Source organism: Musa acuminata, chromosome BXJ2-10 (genome assembly GCF_036884655.1).
Source record: "Musa acuminata AAA Group cultivar baxijiao chromosome BXJ2-10, Cavendish_Baxijiao_AAA, whole genome shotgun sequence".
NCBI classification, from domain to species: Eukaryota; Viridiplantae; Streptophyta; class Magnoliopsida; order Zingiberales; family Musaceae; genus Musa; species Musa acuminata.
In genome coordinates this window covers 31,506,840-31,531,975 of record NC_088347.1, presented here as the reverse complement: position 1 = coordinate 31,531,975, position 25,136 = coordinate 31,506,840, and the positions used below count along the sequence as shown (strand labels likewise).

Sequence of the window (25,136 nt, the reverse complement as noted above, 5' to 3'; positions counted from 1 at the left end):
ACCCTACATCAAGAAACACATTCATAGGCCGTCAACATTATAAAATCACCAACTTTCAACAATTAACAAAATCACCTACAGGAAACCAACACTTCTGCCCTTAGTCTTTGAACTATTAACAAAGAATCAAGAACGCCAAAAAAAAGTCGTAGAGAATACTTCTGCCCTTAGTCTTTGAACTATTAACAAAAACACTCACAAAGAAACCAACAATGTTTGTGAAACACGAATAAGAAAAGAATCAAGAACGCCAAGAAAAAATAGGAGACAAAGGGTTAGAAAAGATTACTTACACAGAGAGCACAAGTTGAGGAAGAGCCTGTCAAAGCATCATCACAGTGAGGTCGGATACCTCGAGTTCAGGATGGGACGGGCCTCGTCACGGGCTTCGTCGCCTCCAATTGGATGCAACAAAACAAATGAACAAGAATACAAGGACAGATCTCAAGAACCCCTAAGAAAATGCGAGAAAGATCCAAGAAACTAGACGAGCAAGAAGCGAAGGCCAGATCTCAAAACCCCCAACGACCCCAGAAGAATAGAATACCAAAAAATCCAAAGAGAAAAAACGAACAAGAAACAGAACAGATCTCGACATCTTCGGCAATTCTGAAGAAGCATTCAAGAAAGATTGACAGGTGACAACAAAGGATCAGTAGAGAATCACGTAGTCTAATAATATTGTTGAAGAGGAAAGTAGCGGAGATACTTCTTCGCACTTCGTTTGGCTCTTCCAAGAATTTCGATCGGCTATACAAGTCCCATTGAAACATGACGGATCTCAACATCATCGGCGATTCTAGAAAAGAATACAAGAAGGATTGAAAGAGAAGAACGAAGGTTGAGTAGAGAAACATGTCGCCTTACCATCTGGTTAAGAGAGGGGAGGAGCAGATCCTTCTTCGCAGTCCATTTGGCTCCTCATAGACCTCCTCAGCCACGTGAGATTGAAAAACCATCATTCTGATGCGGATCACGTGATATCTTCTGGCTATATCAAAGCTTCAAATCACTAATTAAGTTACTTTACCCCACCTGGTTCACACAACTTTTCGTCTTACTTCCTAATTCTTCGTCCCACCTCTACCTCGCTTGCTACGCTCTCTCCCTGTCTCTTTCACACTCCCTTTCTCTATACACAGAACGATTAGTTATTCAAGTGGAAGATGGAAAGCTGTATAAAACGGAAACAGATCAAAGAGGCAAACAGATAAAGAAACTCATAGTTCAAAATTCCAAAATCACAAACTACACAGAGATACAGAAATATCAAAGAAACAAACCCTATTCGTTCAAGATCTAGAGAGAAAAAAAGGACAAAGCAGATCAAGTCATTTTAAGTTCCAATATCAAAAGCAAAGCTAATAAAAAGAGGCAAAATCAAATGGTAACCAAGAAACAAATAAGTAAACGGATAAAAAACTCTCAAAAATCAAGAAAATAATAGACAAAGCAGATAAAGAACTATATCGTCTTAAGATCTAAGATCAAGAACAAAGCTGAAAAGAAGAGGCAAAATCAAATAGAAATAGAGAAACGAAGCGGCAAACAGATCACAGAATCCATCAGTTCGAGATTCATAATCAAGAAAATAATAGACAAAGCGGATCGTGAACTATATCGTATAAAGATCCAAGATCAATAACAAAACTGAAAATAAGAGGCAAAATCAAATAGAAATTGAGAAACAAAGAGGCAAACAGATGAAAAACTCCATTAGTTCAAGATCCAATTTCGAGAAAATAATAGATAAAACAGATCAAGAACTATATCGTTTTAAGATCCAAGATAAAAAACAAAACCGAAAAGAATAGGCACAATGGATTGAAAGCGCCGAAGATTACATAAGAGAAACATCTCACATTAATGAGTCATGGGCATCAACCGAAAACCAAGAACTACGGTGGCGGACCGGCAATCGCCCCAGGCGAACATGATTTGGACCCTAGATACGTGGTCTCTCAATAGTTGTTAGGATCGTCTGACTGCAGCGGAAGAAGATAGCGGCTTAGGGCCACGGTGGCGATCGCACTACACGTAACACCATCGCCGTTGAGAGCGACGGTGGCGAATCGACAGTGAGGAAGCGGGCAGAGGAGGTGGAGATGAGAGGGGAGGTCGGGGTGGAATGATGGCTTCGAGGTTTCTTGCTCTCGTCTCCCTTACCAAAAGAACGATCGAGGAAGCCAACTCATGAAGCTGTAAGTAGAGGGAAGGGGGTGGGTCGACAGGCTTCTCCTACTATCTGTAGTCATGTGCGAGTCACGAATCTTGAGGACCACTCACTGGGGTTTGGCGGTTGGGTGAGGGTGTTCACCAGTCAGACCGAGTGAATCAACACCGACATTTCTGAGGCATGGGGTCAATATGTTAACAGCAGCAGAGACAGATGGATAAAAGACGAGCGTGCTAGCCGTTAGGTAGGAAGATATTCGTAAAGAAAAAAAAAGGGGTAAAATGTGGATAATAGTTCCAGTGCTTATCACTGGCATCCACTATAATGATCGTGACGATGGCAACAATGGTGAAAATAATAGGACAAATCAGTATTGGTACAGTATCAATGGTTGGGATCCAACCACATTAACCAAAGTGGAGTCTCATTCCAAGCTCAGACAACTCAGAAAATAGGAAAAAAAAAAGTATATTCAACTTAAGTTAGAAAATGTGTCTCTATTGCCAAAAAAAATCTTCTTAAGAGTAACAGATTGGAATATATATATATATATATATATATATATGTGTGTGTGTGTGTGTGTGTGTGTGTGTGTGTGTGTGTGTGTGTGTGTGTGTATAGTTATACAATTAAAGAACAATTGGTTCGAAGCATCAGAGACTTCATGAGCGTGTGCCCAAACGGACCTTGTGACGCAAAAGTTCCAAGTCAACCAAAAAAAAATCAGCAATTTAATGTGCACATCATGCTGGACCAAAACATTCAGGACATGATTAATGCGGTCAATGCATAGCATATATGCATTTGATTTAGCACAAATCTCAATAATAAGTGGACAACCAACGAAAAATGTAATTGCTATAATGCATGAATCCTCCAACAATTAAACCAAGAAAAAAAAACAAAATCAAAGAAAACATGTAGAACCAGAAAAGCTTGACAAAAAGGGAGAAAGACGACCTTGCTGCTGCAACTACGCAAAGAAGGAAGAGTGATATATGGGTTTGGGCAACCATCCGGGCAGATGGAATTTACACTGGCAATTGACGAGTCTCTTTATACGCCAGAATAACCCAAGAGAATCTTCGACAAGTTTACAACATTGGTGGTAGCTCCTCAACCACCACATTGTAAAATGTCTGGATGTCAAAAAACATCCTGGTAAAAAGGTTGATTGCAACATCCTTTCTCCCAAAAGGGCCACTTTGTCCGATATGGTGAAGATAGTTCAATGCCACAAGCAAGGAGATCAGACACATAACAGACACATAATCCTTTCACCAACAATGTTGCTTTTATAAACCTCCCCATGTTGATACAAATCTCCATTTTCTTTAATCTGAAATCCGGGATCTTGCTCCTATTACTCATTGGAATCCCAAAGAAGAGATGGATATCCGATCGGATCAAAATTCACAACCCCCATAAACTGTCGGCCTCGGAAGAAAATAACGCGTACTCTTAAAAATTGACCAAACCCCCAAATGAATCAGAGAGAGAGAGAGAGAGAGAGAGAGAGAGAGAGAAATATAAACCCTAATTCAAAGAGTCAGATGACAAGAAGACCTGAACAACAACCGAACTCTATGCCCTCGGTTAGATTATACTGAAACAGAAAAAGAAAAGAAAAACAAAGCTAAATCGATCGGACTTCCGAACGATAAAACGTAACCATCCTTCACCTCGGGCCTAAATCGTTCCACCTTCTAATAAAACATTCCAGATGAAGAACACATTAGAAGACATTTAGAAAAGAATAGAACAGAGATACGATCATTACCTCGGTTCTTTGAAAGAGCAATGAAGATTTGGGAGCAGATAGAGTGACGGAGGTGGAAAGGAGCCAAAGCAGATCTTTCTCTCAGGAGAGAGGGGGACAAGGGCAAGGATCGCCTTTCTTTTCTCGATCGCTCAACCGTCGCCTTTTCGTCTTGTAATGTTAAAAGGCAAACCGAATGATGCTATGTATTAGTCGCACCGGCATTAAGGAATGCTTACTAATCATAATTTGTTAGTAAGGTCTAATAAAGATTATGACTTCTTTCCTAAACAGATATTTAAGGACAAATATAAAAATATTAATTAATGACTGAAACCAAGTCGTTCCCAAAATGTGAACAATGGGCCACCTACATTATGTACACGTCAATGACGGACAGCTACGGTGCGTGAGAACGGAGGCCCATTGTGAAACCATCCATGTGAGTGAGGGGTTGGGCTTACGGCTTCGATGACACAGCGGAGGCCCATCGGTGCTTTCATCATCGCATCGGCGGGGGAATGTCGTTGTCATCCGTCCATCTCAAGTTATCGTCAGGACACTGATATGTACACCTAATTAGGAACGAGTGTGGTTTGAATATCCCATGTGGATGCATGCAGACTTAGGACCGTTTAAGGAACATGCGTTTAGATTGTTGCTTCGCTATTTATTAGCCACAGTCCTCCCTGCAACTAGAAATTCTGGTCACAAATAAGTCAAATCACATCATGTTGACAGGCGCCACGGGAATTTTCAAAGCGCACTGAGTTTTAAATCCGCATGCTATCGTACCATAAATATATTTGACTTACACTTGTCTTTTGAGCAGATGTCTTCGTTTCACAGGAGACTTGTCAATGCTGCAGGTTTCGCAACACAATCGATCGGGAGGGAATCGACTATTGTGACAACCACACGACACATCTGCAATCAACCAGAAGCTACGGGATGATGTCCCGAGTTACGTGTTTGCAGCGATAAGCGACGACAATGGTAGATTGATTACCTGTAAGTTTCACCAAGTCCAAATCCGACGCACGACCTGTACTCAGTTTTCCAAATCATCCTAAATTTAATTACGAATCTATAATGAAGAGAGACAAGATGTCGTTCCAAGTCTAATGACCACGGGATCAAATCCAGTCGGATGACTTGAGCCAGCTTTTACGTCTACTCTCGCTGGTCAAGCAGTCAGGTGGCATATCGGTATCTCAGCCTTCACCGATAATCGATCAAGTTTCATTCATACGCATTGAGCTTTTAGGGAATTTTAAACCTTCAGATATCGACATCATCTTTAGCATCAATATGAAAATTCTAAACTTTCTACCTTTCACCGAGGCCATGTCTAACTTCTCTTCTTCCATGGACAAGGTAAGCAATTCATGAATACAAGCCACGCAGTCAAAGGATCTCCACGCCAAGTAACATACAGATCAGTAGCTCCACGCCCGGCTCCCCTCCATACAAGCACATCAGTGCTCTACTGCCTCCTATCTTGACTCTTTCTAAATACTTGGACTTTCCAAGGACTACTTTTCTTTCTGAAGGCTGGTCCGGCTGCGCAAGTCCTACTATTCAGCGCCTTTCTCCTTCCGGTCTCGACTTGCTTCCTCTTCCCTGTTACAACAAACAGAACACATGGATTAGCGTCACCAGGTACGATTCATGGAGACCGACTCTCGTAAACTTCGATCCAGAAATAGGTCATCCATGAGCTACTTCCTCGTCGTCTGCTCAGGTCTTTCTGCTCCATCCACCCGCTTCTCCTTGCTCTCCGAGATAGAAAACATAAACCATTAGCCTTCCGAATAGAATATGGATCATGGCCACCTAATCGCTTAGCTCCAGTCGATGCGTATGTCTGCCATGGACTCCTTCTTCCTCCTTGGGGCAGAAGCTCGAGGGAGGTTCCTCCAGATCGCCGGCCGCACTCTGGGTTGCACGTATATCTGCACATGGACTCCTCTCTCCCATCCGCCGATTAAGTATGTCATTTTCTATTCATGCTGCAACTTGTTCTTGCACGGGAAACAACTGGTGATTTCCTTCTCGACCAGCCTTTTGATCTCCACAGATGGATGGCACCGTGAGGAAGACGGCGATCTCCCGAGCTCCTCGTCGGGAAGCATCTCCCTGAGGCTCTTTAAAGCCTACCACGGATCCCTTTGCAGTATTCAGAATGGGTATGTTTTCCTCAAAAAGGATAAGATCAATCAGTAAGTTCTGGAGATCGGTATATCATTCTGCTTATCGAGTTGTGTTGACGTATAGTCTTTCCGTTCCTAGTTGTATTCCCGGGTTGGCCTACAAAGGTGCGCCTGCATACATCGAGTTAAGGGATGCAGATCTAATGACCTTGGCATGGATGAACGTACAACGGGAATTCTACCAGGTGATTAAATTCAGCTATTATTTTATGAATTAGAATGTTCTTCAAAGTGCTACCTTTAGAAATTCACGATGCTTATTTTGGATGCGTTTTCACTGTTTCAGGAAGCCGGAATAAAGGTTTGCTGTTGTCAGAACCCGTTGTTCCTATTAGTCTAGTGAATCTCAACCGATTTTATTTAAGAGCAACGATGCTGCTTCTTTGTGACAGACTGCAGTATTCGTGGGATGCCGGAACGGAGAAATTGAATTAGGAATGACGATGTCACCGGATGTAATCTATCTGACGGCAATTACATGCGTTACGAATATTATTATTCATTTCGTTGTATACTCTTTCTCATCATCATCATCATCATCTTCTGGGTTTCGTTTGCAGACAAACCTGCATGTGATTATCCAGCAAGTGTTCGGTGAAGACTTCGTTCAACGGTACCAGTTAGGAGGCGGAGGAGGAAGAGACTTCATGCGGCACTCCCAATCAGGAAACCTCATACTGCCACCTGAACTGGGTTGGCCCTCACCGTCCTCCTCGTCACTTCGATCTTCATCAGCGGGAAGTCCCCAGAGCTCACATCTTCTTCTAACTAAACCAGGTGCTCCTTTTGTTCCTGAGGCGATCACAGAGCAACCACTGGCTCCGTCACACCAAATGCCCATGCAAGCCTACAACCCGAACCGAAATGTTCAATTCCCAGCCGCTACAGGTGATGATGAGGCAATGAGGAGAGCCATGCTTGCTGTTAACTGGTTGCCATCCTCGTCTTCTTCTCCACTTAGTCACCAGCTAGATCGGCAACAACACCAAATCTATCAGGGACGTATCGACCATCAAATTGGAGCTTTTAAAGCTTACGATCCAGCTCTTGCTCCAAAACCGGAGGCAAATCAGAACTTACCTGGCCAAAGAATGATTAAGATGGGCATCAACATCTTGACAGAAATTAACAGGATGAGGATGGAAGCTCGAGCGCAGGAACATCGGCCAACAAGTAACCAGTTGCACCACATCATATCGGAGCGCAGGCGTCGGAAGAAGATTAATGACTACTTTCATGCTCTCAGAGTGCTACTTCCGCCAGGATCTAAGGTACAAAGCTGGAACCAGATTTATAGAGAACGCACGATTAACATGTGGACTTCGCATCTATTCTAGAATGGCACAAGACTGCTTTCATTTAATCAACCAATTTTGACGTTCGATTATTCTCCCGACTACGCTTTTGGCCTCAAAATAAAACGTGTTTCTTTACTTCCGGTTTCAAATTATTAGATGGACTCAGCAATGGGAGTCCAGAATCAGCATTCATGATCATCATCACACCAGTAGATTAGAGATTTCGGCTCATCATTCTCGCACATGCCATGCGTTAGAGAGATGGTAGTAAAAACTGTGTGTGGAAGTTAGAAAGTACTACTGTGTTAGCTAGTTGCTTCCTTCACAACGATTTCGATAATTCCTTCTCTTTTCCAAATTCCATATCACAGAAGGACAACGTATCGGTGCTGGCAAACACGAAGACCTACTTGAATTCCTTGAAAGCTCGACTCTCTGAGCTTGAGGAGAGGAATCAAATGCTAGAACGTCAACTGAAGTCTGCCGACGACGCTGATGAAGTTAGTGATCGAAGCGAAAGAGTCGAAGTTCAGATAAGCCGATCCTCCGAGTTCAAATCAGAGGCGCAACAAATCAACCTCAGCCTCATCGTAAGGGAGGAATGTGATATGATAGATCTGGTTCTCCATGCGCTTCGACTCCTGAAAGAGATGAGAGACGTAATATTGATATCCATGGATGCAAGCACGAGATCGCCATCGAGAAATATATTCGCAAGGGCCAATCTTAAGCTACAAGTGAAGGTACGAGCCTTAACTAATCCGTCTTTATTTTGATAGTGTGAAGGTCTTGGTACTTGTACGTTCTTATATTTATTCTGTTTGGTTGGGGAAACCTTTTATTTCATGTCACGTGAAAGAACTTCTGATATAGGATAAATCTGGACGATACACCGATGCATGCATTTATCCTATCAATTGTTTTGACCTAGCAGTGGGATGATTTCGGCTTTCGCGTGTTCGATTTCACTCCGTCAACACATTAGTAAAGATTTCATCGAATAAAGATAGCTCCTACATTTCTTTATATTTTTGCTTGTGCATTGCGACTTAATGCTTCCACTAAACTTACTATGTGGCAGGTTTAAATGCAAATGGTAGTATCGGGAGATACTACCATTCATCTTCATGTGGATCACGTAATGATAGGCGTCCTGCCTTTATCGGATGAGTAAAAGGTTTAGTTGGCTGGTTGTGTTATCGACCAACAAATATAACTAGTATAATAACAATAATAATAATAATAATAATTAATAAGATTGTTCTAACAAAGAAATTAGCCATGTAGCGAAAGCTGAACAGCGATGCAACGCAATCTAAGGGCCTACCAAGCTTCCTACATTTGACAATCTTGTGGTCATTTCAATCGTACTTGTTCGTTTGTCAGCTCAATAAGCATGATGACCTACAACTCCTCCTCTGGCTGCTGCTTAGGAAGTTGAAGCCAATGATGGATCCAGTTGTGAGCAAGCTGGGGGAAACTCTCGGCTGACACCTCCTGTTCTTATCTCGGGGATCAAAGGTCTTATCTAAATCCTATTAACAATGAAATGTCTCTGGTGCAACAGGATAGTGATTGGGACGAGGGCAGGTTCGAGGAAGCCGTGACCAAAGCCGTCGTCGATGCGTTGGCACAAGGAAAAACGAAGACTCCATCACATTCTTCACCGGCCCATCAATCTTGACCATCTCTATTTTTCAGTTCGATGGCTCGAGAGACAAACAAGAAGCAGCAACATGGGGTGGTCAAATGAGGTAAATAAGGCAACGTAAAGGTGCCCATAAAGCATATCCAAAGGTGCAAGCTATCATGGAGGAGGGAGTATATATTTCTTCGGTGCCACACCGTAGAATGAAAAGCTCAAAGCTGGGGGGGAATGAGGAGGGGGGGGTACATTTTTTTTCTATTTAAACAGCGAGTTGTTTAGTGAGGATAACATGCGATGGTGGCCGGGTTTGACTGGCCAATTAGATCGATGGACTTTTGGTGTGTCACATTTTTCTTTTAGCTCTCCTTTTTCCTTTTTCATTCTGCATTTCCTCGCTCCTTCTCTAGTCGACATCATGGTCCATGTACTTGAGACATCTGAAAGGTACATACCTCAATAGGAATTTGCAAACGTGCGGCTGCAAAGGCATGTACAGCTTATGGATTACGGAGAAACGCCTTTGTTGACGATCGATGAGTGAGCTGCTGCATGCGAAAGCCAGTTTGGCCAAGATTGGCTGGCTGGCTGGCTGGCTGATGAATTGCATTTGTGCATTGCGTGGGGGAAAGTGGAAACTTCCGAGCATCTCCTCTCGTCTTGGATGTCGTTCAGCATTATTTCCACGTCTTCATTTTAACGGGGCGGCAAGCATGTGGTTCAACATATTGTCTTTGGATCCAACCGTCCTATCACATATCTGATGAATACTGATGGCGAGATAGAGAGTATAATTATCGTGTAGGGTTTACTCGCGTCATAGTATATCACAACCGTCAATCTCTTGGCAGCCTTGCGACCAGACTATCTTGGAGTGCTGATAGCCATGTCTCGAACAGCCCGTGTCTTTGCGGTCGGCACCCGACCCAATTCGACATGATTCGAAGCCCATTACGGCCCATTTTTGTATATGGAAAGACGAATGCCCAACTCGTGAGAACTGAATCCACCCACTTAAGCAAGCTCGCTGACGTGTACGGCGTCCTCACAGATCTGTCGATCCTCTCACTATAGCGAGCGCGCGCGCAGCCGTGTGAATCGATCAGCCGATGGGGATCTGCAGAAGGTGGAGGAGCCCTCTTTTCTTCTCCCTTCTCCCTCTCGTCCTCTTCCTTCCTCTGATCCTCTCAGGTCTGTTTCCCATCATCAATCCTCGCTCTCTCTCTCTCTCTCTCGCTATAACCCGTCGTGCTCTGATACTTGTTATTTGCTGATTTCCAGTCTCAAAATTGCATAGTAGTAATCCGATCCCACAAGTTTCGAAGAGAAGTCGCCACCAATAAATCAGATCACCTCGTTCTCGGGCCTGCCGCTGGGCAGGGACTGCCCGACCGCCTCCAATGCCAAGGCATGTCTTCCAAACCTCTTGCTTATGTGTTCTGCTGATTTTGCAATTAAAACTCTCGCCATTAGATGAGTCTATCTTAGTTTCCTCCTTATGTATCTCTTGTCACAGGCCTCAGTGCTGTCAATAAGATCCATGCTTCAAGTTCACAACAGAACCTTCAAACTAGGGATGACATTTCGTTTGCAACAGATTATACAATCTACAACAACTCCATTAGATCGGATTCTTCTAGGATACGTGATGGTAACTGTTGCAAACAGTACGTATAGCAAAGCTGAAAGGTCCATTGGCATTCTGAATGTGCTCGTCGATTTCATTCAGGTAATTAATTACATGTTTAAAAATTAAACTAGATGCCCAAATTTTGCCATAAAGGCTGTTACCATGTTTTCGCTATATCAGAGGTATTTTACTCTAAAAGTTTCGTTTTTGTTCAATAGTTTCTGACTTGGTCAGATATCTCTTAACTTTTTTCAAAGTAACTATTGTGAGATGCAGTTAACTTAATGCTAGTCATTGTTTCTTCCTTAATCGGATGTTATGAAATTTCAGGGAAACGGTTCATATATAAGCATCACATACCTTTCGAATTATACAATAAGATACAGTTAGTCTCTAGATGGAACAAATTCACTCTTTTTTTTAGTCTCTTAAAGGTTGCTGCATCTTTGTGCTCATTAAAAATTTTTATTTGGTGAAGTTATACAATAAATTGAAGTATTTATTATTCCATGAAGCCTATATTTGATGGCTGGTGCTGCAACTTTCCTTTAGAAGTAATAAAAGGCAATAAAATATCTGAACTGATTTTTTCTACTCCTTTCATGGAATCTCATCATATAATCATGACTTATTCCAGATCAAAGGTATTTATAATAAATCCCTGATTATGTTGTCTTTTTAGTGGCTGAGAAGTTTTGTGATTTTATTTCAGTAGTTTGCTATTGTTATTCAGTTTAACTTTCATCTATTAATTTCGTAAATTCATTCACTAAGGTCCTTTTTCTGCCCTTATTAATTGGAGAAGCTCTAGATTATAATCTTGAAGCTCCATATTTTGATCCTAATACCTCATATTGGAACCACAGATGATGTTTTAGTCTAGTTTTACCTTTGTTCAGTTGCTGAGCTAGAAGATTGTATGAGCACTTGATGTTTGTTTAACTTGGCTTTCTTATCTTTAGAACTCTGCGGGTGTCAATACCAAGAAGCAGCATAATTGTATTGACTGATCCTGCTTCTGACTTTACCATAAACAGAAGTAACACAACAGTATTACCAATACTGGGAGATTATTCACAAGGAAATTTGTTGCTTCAGAGAATCAGCTCCTACATTGTAAGATCCTGTTCAAATAATTTATAACGAGCTTCAGTTGTTTTTATTCACATATTTTAAGCGATTATACATTGTTTTCTTAATTTACTGCATGAAATTATACTATTATCCATGTTCAGTTAGGTTGCTGGCTTACGAACAAACATACATAGGACTTTTGCACGAGGTTTTATTCCTTGTTTTCTTTTGTTTTATCCCTTTTTTTGGGTGAAGAGGAATCTAGCATCCAATTGTAATTAAACTGCCTATACATTTTTCACTCTTTTGATGTGTATATTAGTCATGATGCATCATGTTATTTCACTAATTATAAATGAACCTTTTGTTTAATATGAGGGAGCCAGAAGTTGTAGGTAAACCCTAGAAGTTTGGTATAACCAAGTTATTCAAATTTGCCATTTTTGTCATACTTATAAGATTCAGAAGTTTATGTGAATCATATGTTGATAATAAATATTTTAGTTGTGATGCAAATTGAAATGTTTAGCCACCAAGGTAGAAAGATTCAGAACAAGTAAATTGTCCAACTCTGTTTGTATAATCAAAAACTATAATATTTAAAAAGTTACTGTGGGTATTACTGGGAGATATAACAATTTCATTTAAACTATAATATGGAACTCTGTTTGTATAATCATAAACTATAATATTTAAAAAGTTACTGTGGGTATTACTGGGAGATATAACAATTTCATTTAAACTATAATATGAAACTCTGTTTGTATAAATGAATAATTTCATTTATATAATAATAATGTGAGGAAGAAAGCAAAGAGAAAGTAATGGGCTAGATGGACTGGACGGTTCTTCCATTCATATTGGTCAACATACCAATTACAGGTCACTGAGAATAGTCTTTTCCATGTAGCTGAAAGTAGTATAGCCTTTGGATCAACTGATTGTTAACTGCTTGTGCATGGTGCTTGTGAAGTTGAAATTATCAAAGGCACATGTTATATGGTTTTACAACTAATGAATTCCATCTTTTTTAGCTTATTGTTTTTTTTTCTTTTTTTTTATGCTGTAGTGCAAAAATCTTCTTAGAAGAAGTCCTCAACGTCTACAGCTTGAAATTTATGAAGGCCTCCCGCATCCTTGGAGATCAGTTGGCCCTTCCATGGGTTGTTGAGTCTCATCTTCCATTTTCTCTGAGGAAGTGCACCATGCATGAAGCCTTTTCTGGTGAAATAAATGGCGTTTATAATTGGACCCCACCAGAAGGCGCTGGGCAGTTTCATGGCATGCCCTTGGATGTACAGGTAAAGCTTATTGCGGTTTTGAAGTGATGTTCCTTGTTTTGTTGGTTCCATCTTGATGAGGTCGTTTTTGGTAGTCCCATCACCCAATTTCAAGGATGACCAAAACTAACCTCCTAACATGTTGAATTTTTCATCGATATTGTTTCCCTTTTTGATAAGTTTATCTAGCTAGACTTTTGATTCTTGTTAGTTGTCAGAGAATTAAATTGCTCGTCTAATAGTTTGAGATTCTTTATGCGGAGGAGGTCTCGATGCGTCTTTAGTAACCTTTAAGTTTAGACTGTGATGTGAGGCATTAAATCTACATTAGCAAGATATTTTAATTGGAACGCCTTGTGCAATCTATCAGGTTAGTCACTTCAAAGGCTCAAGGAAGCGATTGATGTTGCCGTCTTGATATGCTGTGTCTCATTTTGAGGAGCGGAAGAACAAAATATGATATTTGAAATCTGGTTTCCTACGCACACTAATGCTATTATGTAATTGGATTTTGTAAAATTAAATTTCTTTCTTTCTTTCTCAATCCCTGCATTTTGAGAGGACAATTGTTGGTCAAAACTGGGGAGATCTTGATTTCATGTACTAATATTGAAATATGTTCTTTTGTCATGATGCCCATCTGAAAAATGACGACAAAGTATTCATTATGATTTGTACCTCCGATGGTACTTATATGTTGGTTCACTCCCGTGGCCAATGTGTTTGTCATTGTGTCACTGCTGCGGGTGTGTTCATTGGTGGCGTATGGTGGTGAGAGAATTGCAACAAATCATAGAGATACAGTGTACATCACCTTCCCGGTAAGATTGGCCCTTCAGTCGGAGGTCGAGCGTTGAAGATGTATGCATCGGCATGGTTTAGATCTTGGATGATGAGCCCTGGCCATCGCCAAATTGAGTTGGCCTAGTGTATCCTGAACGCCGATGCGTTACCAAAAGAATATTATGGTACCTTATGCAGGCTGACGATGAGAGAGCCGGATTCGCCGGCAAAGGTCGATTGGTCCATCGGCCGTGTGAACGGAAATGCTCCATGTGGCTATTGAATGACACAGATCAGATACAGAGGTGACACAATTAGTGCAACCTTATTAAAAACGATAAGTGGTTGAGCCGTCGCGGCTAATCTATTCAATGCATGACAGACAGCTAAAAGCAAACCACTCGCATCCACGCGCGTGCTGCATAATGATGTACCCATCGATCACATATTTAGACGGACGGATTTGAGTGGAGTTACGGTCTCTCACGGAGGCGGCCGGCAATTATTTACCACCCTGGCAAGAAGTTCCGAAACAACTAACTGGTGGGACGCGACATGGGAGCTGCAGCCATAAGCAGTAACAATTGCATGCCTTTCGTCCACCACACCTCGGCCTTCGCTTTTACCTGACGTGAGAAGCCTTTCTTTCTTTTGATAATTCTTGTTTTTCTTCGTGAGAAGCCTTTCGTTCACCGGTTGGGAATTCTAATCAACAACATGTGCTCTTTAAGTTGACGAGGAGGGAGGGGCGTCCTATCGAGGACGTGCACCGGAACTTACTTTCTTTTGCATTATCAATATTGTTCATCGGAGTCCACTCCACGAATCGACCACCAGCCAACGTTGAACCAAACATTCTCCGATCGATACGTGGATTCCACTTCGGTTTCCAGAAACAACTCAGAAAACACTACTCGGCGTCAAACCTGTCCATGTGCTCGAAAGCAGATGCGGGTCCCACAGGTACGTGTATCTGCACCGTAGCTCCTCTGCCACGAGCGCCACTATTCTGCTGCCAAAATCCACTCGCGCCTACGGTCAGCGCCGTCATAATCCAGAACACCAACTCTTCCCCGTCTCCATTAATCCGTCCTCGCACAATGCAACGACACCATCCTGCCGGTCAACCGTTCCTATCGCAACAACCCGATGCACCCTCCTCTCCCCCCGCGTCCCCACCATTCAGTATACAGGCCATATAGCAAACCTAGGATGATTGGTTGTAACGGGGGGGAAAGGACAGAGGAGGGAGGGAGAGATAGAGAGAAGGCAGAATTCTGATTAAGAAACCGATGACTTCTGTTCCCTTCAACATTTCCGGCCCTCCTCCTCCTCCTGCTGCTGCCATTAGAGAACCCATCCTCGCTCGCCCGGAAGACGACCCACCCAACACAACCACCGCTCTCCTCTCCGCCTACTCCACCCCCGACGACGCCTCCCCTTCGGGCCTCCGCCGGCCCCACACCGCCTTCCTGTTTTCAGCCCTCGTCATCACCACCTGCACGGCTGTCGCCGCCGCTGCCGCCTTCGCCTTCCTCTTCTTTACCTCCTCTGCTGCCGCCAAAGATCCCATCTTTGATCATCGGAGTCAGGCGAGGCCCCTCTCCAGGCTCTCCCGCCCCGTGCTCCTCCTCATCTCCTCCGACGGGTTCCGCTTCGGCTACCAGTTCAAAACCGCTGCGCCCAACATCCATCGCCTGATCGCCAATGGCACCGAAGCGGAGACCGGGCTTATCCCTGTTTTCCCGTCCCTCACCTTCCCCAACCACTATTCTATCGTCACCGGACTCTATCCGGCCCACCACGGTATCATCAACAACCACTTCGTCGACCCGGTGTCCGGCGCCGCCTTCAATATGGGCAGCCACGAGCCGGAGTGGTGGCTGGGAGAGCCGCTCTGGGAGACCGCCGTCAACCAGGGGTTCAATGCCGCCACCGTCTTCTGGCGCGGATCCGAGGTCAAGAAGGGATCTTGGGACTGCCCTCCCAGGTTTTGCCGCCACTACGACGGTTCGTTGCCCTTCGAGGAGCGCGTCGACGCCATTCTGAGCTACTTCGATCTCCCGAGCAGCGAGATCCCTGTGTTCATGACTCTCTACTTCGAGGACCCAGATGAGCAGGGCCACAAGGTCGGTGCCGACGATCCGGAGATCACCGCCGCGGTGGCTCGGATCGATGACATGATCGGGAGATTGATCGCCGGGCTGGAGAAAAGAGGGATCTTTGAGGACGTGACCATAATTCTATTAGGTGACCACGGAATGGTGGGCACTTGCGATAAAAAGCTCATATTTCTGGATGACCTATCTCCGTGGATCAAGATCCCGCGGGACTGGGTCCAGTCCACGAGTCCTCTGCTCGCGATTCGCCCGCCCGCCGGCGTTGCCCCGTCGGACGTGGTAGCGAAGATGAATGAAGGGCTGGGGTCGGGAAAGGTCGAGCATGGGAACTATCTGAAGATGTATCTGAAAGAGGATTTACCGGAGCGACTGCATTACCGGGAGAGCCACAGGATTCCGCCCGTCATCGGGCTGTTGGAAGAAGGGTACAAGGTGGAGCAGAAGAGAACGAAGAGGAACGAGTGCGGAGGAGCGCATGGATACGACAATGCATTTTTCTCGATGAGGAGCATTTTCGTAGGTCACGGCCCTCGGTTCCAGAGGGGACGCAAGGTGCCATCTTTCGAGAATGTGGAGATATACAACGTGATCGCCTCCATCCTGAACCTGAAGGGAGCACCCAACGACGGATCCGCCTCGTTTCCCAGCTCCGTTCTTCTCTCGCTTGCTTGAGGCGTGTTCATTCGGGTCTTAGGAAAGAGACACGTTTTACACAGTATGATTGTTTTCAAAACGCAACACCATGAGATCAGTGGGAAAAAACTTTCCAGTGCAGCGACGAACCATTGGCACGGCTGTCGTCCTTGGTGGACTCGGTGCGTCAAGCTAGTTGAACTCTTTCAGGTTATCTGATCCCAGGTGAGCACGGTGTGGAGCCCCACTTCGCATCGGAGCCGTGGGCATGGATCGACCCTCTCTCTCTCTCTCTCTCTGTTGAGGACTGCGGAGTTGTCTAGTTAGGAGTTCTCGAAAACTCCGTTGCTTTGTTTGGACTTTCAACTTTTGAGCCAAATCGATACCACACTGTCGAAATCCGAAGGGAAAGTCCCCCAAAAAAAAAAAGGGTTGCTTTTAAAGACGATAATACGAGAGCAGTGAAGATAAGTAGGCAATCGACTCGTCCGTCATCCCTGGTGTCTGCCGCTTAGCCAGTAGCCATGGTCGAAAAGAACAAATGGGTGGAGTACGACTCTGCGTCGGACCACGGTTTGCAAGGCGGACTCTTTCACCATCTCACGACATGTGAAAGCAAGCCATAACCTAGTGGCGATCGGAATTTAGAGCTCCTCATCGTCGGTCAGGTCGTCGTGATATTTCTCCTGGTGTTTTCCGTGGTCTAAATGCAAACCATGCGACAAGACTCGCTCACTTATACGATAATAGCCGCTTGTCGTCAAGGACCCCATTATGTGGATGCCATCGCATGAGCCACACAAAATATTGTTTGATACGACCAGCTACCAAACACATGGTAGAGTAAAGATACTGGCATCAGTGCTGAAAATACTCGGCCAAGTCCTCTTTAAAAGAAGCAAATTACATATAGGTCGAATATTACATGTATTGCTGTCTAAACAAATATTCAGCCATTCATCAAAACAAAAATGGGTGTCCAAACATGCATCATACACACTGTCTTTCGCTTGCCGCAGCTCCACCTCAGCCACTCGAAGATGGATGCGTTACCTTGGTGGAAAGATGATCTATCCTATTTAGTGACATTTGAACAACAGAACATTTATCTCCGTACGTCAGCTCCACTGGCGACTGCTGCCATATCGATCTCGGAATCCACCATGACCTATCCAAAAGAAAAACGGTCAAATCGTATAGCCTGAAACCCAGTGAATCCGGATATTATCATCTAAACAGAACCACCAAATAAGAGGCATCCCCAAGTTGAAAAATCATTCTATGGATAGGGAAAGATATTTAACTAGGTAACTATCCACTCAAGTTGAGAGTACTTTTCCCAACAGCAGTGTAATGAGCTCATCAAGTAATGAGGCATCTGCTTAAGCAACTAGCAACAGCTTTGATCTTAATAAGAGTATGCAGATTAAAGTGCATGAGATAATATCCACCAGTGCCAGTGAACATAGTCAGCTTGAGTTACACAATACAGTAATAAGAGGACTGCAAGAGCCCCAACTTGCTTAGGTAGCAAACTTGAAATTTGTTGGAAAGTTAAAAGCGTGAAAGACACTAACCTGCTGGGGGAGGGGGTCCGCGACCCATTTTAGCCAGCTCGGGATTAACTTTCTGCCCAGCTTCTTCTAATATTTTAATAAGATCTTTCGCAAATCTTGCATTAGCTGCAGTGAAGAAGGTATATGCAGTTCCCTTGGCCCCAGCTCTTCCCGTTCGCCCAATACGATGCACATAATCCTCCAAGGATCCAGGAAAGTCATAGTTGATCACATATTTCACGTCCTTCACATCTGTAATCAGAAATAAAAAAAAAACACACACACATGAAAAGAGGTAAATGCTCAGCTGATAGATACCTAGAATATCCCCTATAAAATCAGAAATTGAATATTGCACTAAAAGCTAACTAGAATATCTTATAACAAAGTCATACCCAAACCACGAGCAGCAACATCAGTAGCAGTCATTATAGGACTCTTCCCTGATTTAAATTCAGAAAGGACCCAGTCCCTTTCAGCTTGACTTTTATCACCATGAATAGACAGAGCAGGCCAGCCATCAGTTCGTAGCTGTCTTGTGATCTGGTCACAACCCTTCTTGGTGTCCATGAATATCAGAATTCGGCTACCATCCATGATATCCTCCAGCAGTTTGACCAATCTGACAAAGAAAAAGTTAGTTCTCATCACATGCCAAAATTGCTCTCACACTGGACCACCAATATAAATGATATCCTACTTGTTATATTTCTGATTCTCTGAAACAATCTCTACACGCTGGTGTATTGCATGATTAGCTTTCAAGTCTATGGAACCGATAATCACCTGAACCATGAGAATAGCTGATTCCGTCAGATTGTGGTAAAGAAGATATAGTGCAGCGAACCCACCTGTGAACTGCCTTGTTTGGCCATAAACATTACCTTGTATGGGTTATACAGAAACTGCCTTGCAAGTTGTTCGACCTCCTTGGGCCAAGTAGCACTCCAGTAAAGGGTCTGACGATCTGGGCGAATCTATTGCGGAGCAAAAATAGAATAAAAATCAGCCTTCAAGATTGATAAGCCTAAACCTATACCCTTGTATCACTTAGGGTCTAAACTACCACTAACTAATGTAATATTTTTCAAATTCATATTAATCAAGCAATGCAGTAATTGGATAATAAAAAAACACAAGGTCATATGCTGGAGTCACAATGACAGAAAATGATAAAACTGGGGACGATAACAGAAAATCATGGTGATGACCTGAGATACAGTCTCAAATAACCAAATAAAACCTATAAACAGATGAAATTAATACAATATTTTCCAAAGGGACTTATAATTAACTTCTGGCGTTTTGCAAATTAAAAGTAAAAGATTCGGGAAACCATAAAATTACAATATCTACATAGAAGATCCAGACTTAATAGAGCAATTTCTGAAGTAAAATAGAAAAGAAGTATACAAAACCAAAATGACAACTGATACATGAAGAGGAAAAATCAACAAAAGCACAAATTTTAAAAAACAAAATACCTGGGAAATAATTTTCCGCATCTGAGGTTCAAAGCCCATGTCTAGCATTCGATCAGCCTCATCCAAAACAAGATATGTGACCCTCCTTAAGTTTGTATGGTGTGACTCCAACATATCGATAAGACGTCCAGGTGTAGCAATAACAATCTCAACACCTGATAGAAGGAAGCAGTATATTAATATATTGCATAATGCGGAAATAGGTAATGGTTTCATAGCTTAATAAGATAAAGAATTTGCGTTTGACAAATTTAATTCATGTAAGAGAATCATATATTCATCTTTGTCCATACAAAAATATAAAATTTCTTCAGAAAATAATAGATAAATAACAAAAAGGGCTTTCACACTCCAAATTCCAAATCAGATATTATTATGAAATCCCAATCTGTCCAATCAACTCTTTATATATCTTTTAAGAGAAGACTGATGTCCATGTATAATTTTCTATCAACAATGGTTCCCCAACTTTTTTAAGGGGAAAATGGTTAAACGGATTTCAATCAAATAATGGGACATTTTTTCTAAAGAACAAAAAGGAAGTAACAAGACATCAGTGCACCTTTTAATGGATTTCAATCGAACAATGGGACTTTTTTTTTCCTAAAGAACAAAAAGGAAATAGCATGACATCAGTGCACCTTTTTGAAGATCTCGAACTTGAGGACCCTTTGGAACCCCACCATATATACAAGTGTTCTTTATCTTTGAGGATGCTCCAAACTTAGTCGCTTCTTGTTGTATCTGAACAGCAAGTTCACGAGTTGGAGCCAAAACCAGAACAATTGGACCATCACCAGGAGCTTAAAAAAAAATCACATACAGGAAACAAATTGATTAGTGCATGCACTGACAACAAGCATATCTAATGCATGTTCAAGCAAAAAATGCTGGATCTGTATACCTAAAACTGGTTGAGCATTAACATGGATAATGGCAGGTAACAAATAAGCTAGCGTCTTTCCAGATCCAGTTTCAGCAATACCAATGAGGTCACGACCCTTCAAAGCCATTGGCCACCCTTGTGCTTGTATAGGAGTAGGCTCTACAAATCCAGCCTTTTCAATTTCTTGCATAACATATTCTGGAAAGTCAACAATAAAACAACAAAAAATTTAGTCACCAACAAACAAGAACTTTCTTGGACCAGCTAGATCTCAGACCATGTCGTACAGGATGGGACTCAAAGAAATACGAAGATAATTCCATTTACAAGAGCATGTCCAGTAAAAAAAAGGAGCAAACAAATTCTAGTATAAGCACATATTTATGGAACTACTCAGAAAGCTTCTGATTTGATGCTATAGTGTCCTGGGCAAATATATAAGAGTGGATAAAAAAGGCACATAATGTGAGGGCCTTGCATCACAGGAAGATTGCTCCTACTCGACATGAGTGTCAGATTCACAAAAACAAAATCTTTGTAAGCAAAGGCTCTTCTCAAACCTCAAATTTGTAGGAATCTCGTGCATTGACTAATTTCATAAAACCCACATTATAGGATAAATCCACAAAAGCTTGTATACCATGTAAAAGCCAAACGAGAGGGATCACTGAAAATATTGTAATTGGATGCTTGTAGCTAAATAAATAATTGAATATGGCCAGAGTAAGGAAGAAAAAGATGAATAGGGTCAACAACCTAGAATTTCACCAGAATAGTTCCCCTAATTTTGAACACAGGCACAAGTCCATCCACAAGCTATATCCTCTCATAACCTGTTTAGTAATGACACAATTATTCAGACTAAACTTTGTCGTTAGGTCATCATGGTTTGGGCTTCCAAATTTAAACTAATGTAAAACTGATAACCTGAAGAACTTCTGTTAATGGAAATGAGTTTATATGAATAGAATTTGCACATCTTGTATAAGAAGATGCTAACATTTTGTCTGGTGCATAAACTTAAGCAAAAATAGCCATATTGATAATTGATTACACTAGACAGATAGCAACTTGATCAATAGCTTCCCTGTGTTTGAAACTGTTACTACCAAACTGACAAATATTTTCATGCTTGGAGTAATAAACAAATGCTATGGATGAAATATAAAATAGACCCAATAAAAGTCCAAAATATTGTCAGTTAGGCTAATGTAACTATGAATAACAGGTTAAGATAAAGGCAATAGAAGTCTAAACTAAGAAAACGAACAATGAGGTTTTATGGGCCCCAAACAATAAATGTCAAATGCATGGTAATATAAGACATTATGGTTGAAGCAAGGTGAAAGAGTCACTTCAAACTTATTTAATGGAACTATAAACAAAGGACCTTATTTGATGATGTATAACCAAGTTTTGAAGCCAAAGTAACAATACAAAAAGAAATCATGAGAAAACAATGTGCAGGAATTTTGATGATACATATTGTGGAATTTTTTGCTGGTAAGGGTTTGAATAGCGAACTATTTTACTGAATTAATATTTAAAAAAAAATGACCAAAAGAAGATGAATATTTCAAAATATATATAGAAGAATAACACTCCAAATAATTGGGACATCACAACTTATCTAAAAAGAAATACAATTTTAAAAGAAAAGTTCGATAACCCAGCTTAGCTTTATGTCAAGTAGATACATCATAGAAGTTATTTACTTAGAAAAACTATTGGACATATTCTAAAGAGAAGAAAAATTAATCCAACAAAGGTGGGGCCGTGGGACAACTAAGTGGATATCTAGTACCATGAAACATGAACAAAAATGATTGTTCTTGCAGAGAGTCGTTGGTCGATTAGGTGAAAAAATATAAGAGGATACCAAGTTTTGTTTACTTGGTGAGAATACCACAGTGGCAAATGATCCATGTGGCTAGCCGACTTGTTTCTACAGACAGGCCTAAAATCATGTAAGAGAAATAGTTAAGACAAATGAAAAACTACCAGTGGTGAAGGTTTAGACTACCTAGAGTGGAGCCTCAGTCTGCGGCACCACACGCACGAAGGTCACATCTTGATGTGGTGTTACTTCTCAGAAAATATGTGAAATCAACATATTCTTGAAAATTTAGTATGACCAAACCATGTGATAGAACTGACAGCACAACCTATACATCTTGCTACCTAAGATTACAACACATCAGGTATACTCGGTGCAGGGGCAGAAGGCAGCATGGAATAAATTCTCTAAATCCTAATCTGACTAGAGGAGAAACATCCCCTTTCGGTGCAGGCGTGAACGATCATACCAAATCTTTGCTACGAAGCAGAAAGATACGAACACGGGATCCAAGTACAATCCTAGGCACGGAATCTTGCAACATGGTAGAATAGCAATAAGAACCTGGGAAACCGATGTCCTGGAACTCTCTGACGGGTTTTGGCACATCACGGCCCTCGACGGTGATCTCCCTCTTCCGGCGGTACGCCTCCACCTCCTCCTCGGTCATAGCAGCCACGGAGGGGGCCTCTACGTAGAAGTTCTTCTCGAAGGGAGTGAGCAGCCCATCCAGGTCGCCGGTGGCCCCCGCGTCTCGCTTGCCGGAGGGCTCGAATCCCCTGCTGTAGCTCTGTGAACTCCCGCCGAATCCTGCATCGCTGATTTGAGATCGAAAAATAGATGAATCCCTAATCTTCAATGTGTCCTTGGGTTAGGGTTAGGGTTAGGGTTAGGGGTTAGGTGCAGAGCTTTAGGATTACCTTCTCCGGTCGCGGTAGGAGCCGGGGTCGGCGGCGCGGCTGTCGTAGCGGCTCATCGATTGGAGTTCCCTCCCCCCAAAAAATGCCGATTTATGATATTAAAATCTGGTGTTCGCCTTCAATTCGAGGAGAGAGCAGGAAGGAAAGAGGCCGAGGTGGGCACTGCGGCTAATGGTAGTGAGGAGAGAAGAGGGCCTCCGAATCGAGGGAGGCAGGCTGATTGATGGACCGACGATATAAGAGATGCTTAGTCGGTCATCGACACTTCGTGGGCTGGGGAAGCTATTATGTGCGACAAACGGTTGATCGCTTTTAGCATCGGGATTTCTGAATTTTTAAATATTATATTTGGGTCTCTATAATTTTAAAATTACTATAATTTATTTTATTTTTAATCACGCGGTTTGTATCCTTAATCACATGCGGAATTAATTTCCAAATTAAAGGTAAAATGGTCAATATAAGAACGAGTTGACTTTTACCCAACTTAATATCAATCTCCCATTCAGTAGATCCTCCTCCCACTTGAGCTGATACACCATCACATCGTCGCCGCACCACGAGATCCCCGTAATGAGCTGTCCGGAACTCTTAGCGATCAATTTTGCCATCGAACTGTTACGGTCGTCTGGGTTAGGCACGAGGGTTATCCAATATGTACTCGACTCCTCCATCGGAGCCTTTTATTTCGATGGAATCCCTTGAGAATCGTAGAGGAGCTATCATTCCCAGTCGTTGGCAGGGTGGCTTGGATTCAAGTCTCGCTCGACCGCGAGGGCCCTGTATCGTCGGGAGGCTCGGTGCTATTGACAGAGACGATGTGGGAGGCAGAAATCTCGCCGCCTGATCGGCATCGGAAGGTGATTTTATCGTGGCTCCTCAGAGGTGCGAGAGCAGAAGCGAAGAGCTTGACTATGCGCAGAGGTATAAGGTGGCCGTGAACCTCGACGGACAAGGTGTTTAAAAGTTTGAGCTTTTGCACCACGTTGTGACTGGCGGAGCCCTCGGTGGCGGAGGTGGTGATCACTCCCTTTCATCACAGCCCTTTCCACTCCCTCGCACCCCAGTGGAAGTCAACGTTCTTGGCAGTGTTGGGTGGTAGATGCGGCAGCTCGATTCCCTCAACAATGAAATGAGACTGCCATCGGAGCAGCGATCGGTGCAAACTCCACTTCCCGAGGGCAGTGGAGGAGATGATTGAGCCCAACACCACTACCGGCGGTTCCGATCATCTTCGCCAAGATCGCTTCTTGGGCTGCTATGGTCAAGAAGATCCGCTTTCATAGTCGAGTCATTATCCACCTCCTTCTACTCTTCCTCTTATTCTGCCTCTGTGTCATACACCACATCAAGCCCAACTAGAAGTCAAAGATGAAGGAAAGGTTCGCTAGGTACGAGGGAGAAGGTCTTGAGCACCGAGCTCGACGGTGGCGGTCGATGAGGTGGAAGATGGTGTCGGGGATGCAGAGGATGGTCTCCTCAACAAGAGGAAGCAGGTTGGGGTTTACGACCTTTGCGTCGTCCTCACTTGGGGTTTTAATTCGAGTAAAAATCAATGCTCCGTCTTCTTGTATTGACCATTTTACCCTTAATTTTGGTATCAATTCTATAAGTGTTATAGATTTTCGTAAAAAAACTGACGGCATGATTAAAAAAATAAAATAAAATATATTAATTTTAAAGTTATAGGGACCAAATATGATTTTTAAAAGTCCAAAATTTTGGATGCTAAAAAGGGTCAACCACGGAAATGGTAGGTAATTAGTCTGGATTAAGGCGTAAGAGTTTTGTTTTCCTTTAACCCTAATCTTATGTTTGACATTACTTTGTGATTGATCGAAT

At 42.6% G+C, this 25,136-nt stretch overlaps 3 protein-coding genes and 2 long non-coding RNA genes across 7 annotated transcripts; 3 read left to right on the top strand and 2 right to left on the bottom strand.

Moving 5' to 3' along the window:
• Positions 1-577: 577 nt before the first annotated feature.
• On the bottom strand, positions 578-4,116 carry LOC135625620 (uncharacterized). The gene is made up of 2 exons (XR_010492138.1): positions 3,957-4,116; positions 578-3,882 (listed from the first exon to the last, which is right to left on the bottom strand). It is a non-coding gene; the product is annotated as an uncharacterized LOC135625620 (long non-coding RNA).
• Positions 4,117-5,505: 1,389 nt separating this feature from the next.
• LOC103969839 (putative transcription factor bHLH041) lies at positions 5,506-9,297 on the top strand. 3 transcript variants are annotated; one of them, XM_065131059.1, is made up of 8 exons: positions 5,506-5,926; positions 5,999-6,124; positions 6,228-6,333; positions 6,435-6,449; positions 6,541-6,603; positions 6,709-7,419; positions 7,818-8,189; positions 9,014-9,297. In XM_065131059.1, the coding sequence occupies exons 1-8, from the start codon at positions 5,793-5,795 to the stop codon at positions 9,128-9,130; spliced, it is 1,644 nt and encodes a 547-aa protein (XP_064987131.1). In that variant the 5' UTR covers positions 5,506-5,792; the 3' UTR covers positions 9,131-9,297. The 3 variants fall into 3 exon arrangements, with proteins under 3 accessions (XP_064987131.1, XP_064987130.1, XP_064987129.1); XM_065131058.1 differs by having other exon boundaries at positions 6,541-6,841; positions 6,926-7,419; XM_065131057.1 differs by having other exon boundaries at positions 6,541-7,419.
• A 413-nt stretch (positions 9,298-9,710) lies between these two features.
• LOC135625916 (uncharacterized) lies at positions 9,711-13,743 on the top strand. The gene is made up of 6 exons (XR_010492204.1): positions 9,711-10,282; positions 10,373-10,499; positions 10,608-10,820; positions 11,684-11,837; positions 12,865-13,096; positions 13,446-13,743. It is a non-coding gene; the product is annotated as an uncharacterized LOC135625916 (long non-coding RNA).
• A 1,213-nt stretch (positions 13,744-14,956) lies between these two features.
• LOC135625165 (uncharacterized) lies at positions 14,957-16,752 on the top strand. The gene has a single exon (XM_065129563.1). It carries the CDS (start codon positions 15,151-15,153, stop codon positions 16,648-16,650), a length of 1,500 nt encoding a protein of 499 aa, XP_064985635.1. The 5' UTR covers positions 14,957-15,150; the 3' UTR covers positions 16,651-16,752.
• Positions 16,753-17,473: 721 nt separating this feature from the next.
• LOC135625166 (DEAD-box ATP-dependent RNA helicase 20-like) lies at positions 17,474-23,553 on the bottom strand. The gene is made up of 10 exons (XM_065129564.1): positions 23,295-23,553; positions 22,939-23,192; positions 20,556-20,735; positions 20,293-20,454; positions 19,652-19,806; positions 19,052-19,144; positions 18,868-18,953; positions 18,563-18,789; positions 18,189-18,419; positions 17,474-17,779 (listed from the first exon to the last, which is right to left on the bottom strand). The coding sequence occupies exons 1-10, from the start codon at positions 23,348-23,350 to the stop codon at positions 17,730-17,732; spliced, it is 1,494 nt and encodes a 497-aa protein (XP_064985636.1). The 5' UTR covers positions 23,351-23,553; the 3' UTR covers positions 17,474-17,729.
• Between the last annotated feature and the right edge of the window lie 1,583 nt (positions 23,554-25,136).

Coding starts and splice junctions, on each gene's coding strand:
- LOC135625165 (XM_065129563.1), top strand. CDS start 15,151: ATGACTTCTGTTCCCTTCAACATTTCCGGCCCTCCTCCTCCTCCTGCT.
- LOC135625166 (XM_065129564.1), bottom strand. CDS start 23,350: ATGAGCCGCTACGACAGCCGCGCCGCCGACCCCGGCTCCTACCGCGAC. Junction 19,807..20,292: donor AGTTCGAGATCTTCAAAAAG/GTGCACTGATGT, acceptor TCCTTCTATCAG/GTGTTGAGATTGTTATTGCT. Junction 18,954..19,051: donor TTCTGTATAACCCATACAAG/GTAATGTTTATG, acceptor CTCATGGTTCAG/GTGATTATCGGTTCCATAGA.
- LOC103969839 (XM_065131057.1), top strand. CDS start 5,793: ATGCGTATGTCTGCCATGGACTCCTTCTTCCTCCTTGGGGCAGAAGCT. Junction 6,125..6,227: donor CTTTGCAGTATTCAGAATGG/GTATGTTTTCCT, acceptor TTCCGTTCCTAG/TTGTATTCCCGGGTTGGCCT. Junction 7,420..7,817: donor TACTTCCGCCAGGATCTAAG/GTACAAAGCTGG, acceptor TCCATATCACAG/AAGGACAACGTATCGGTGCT.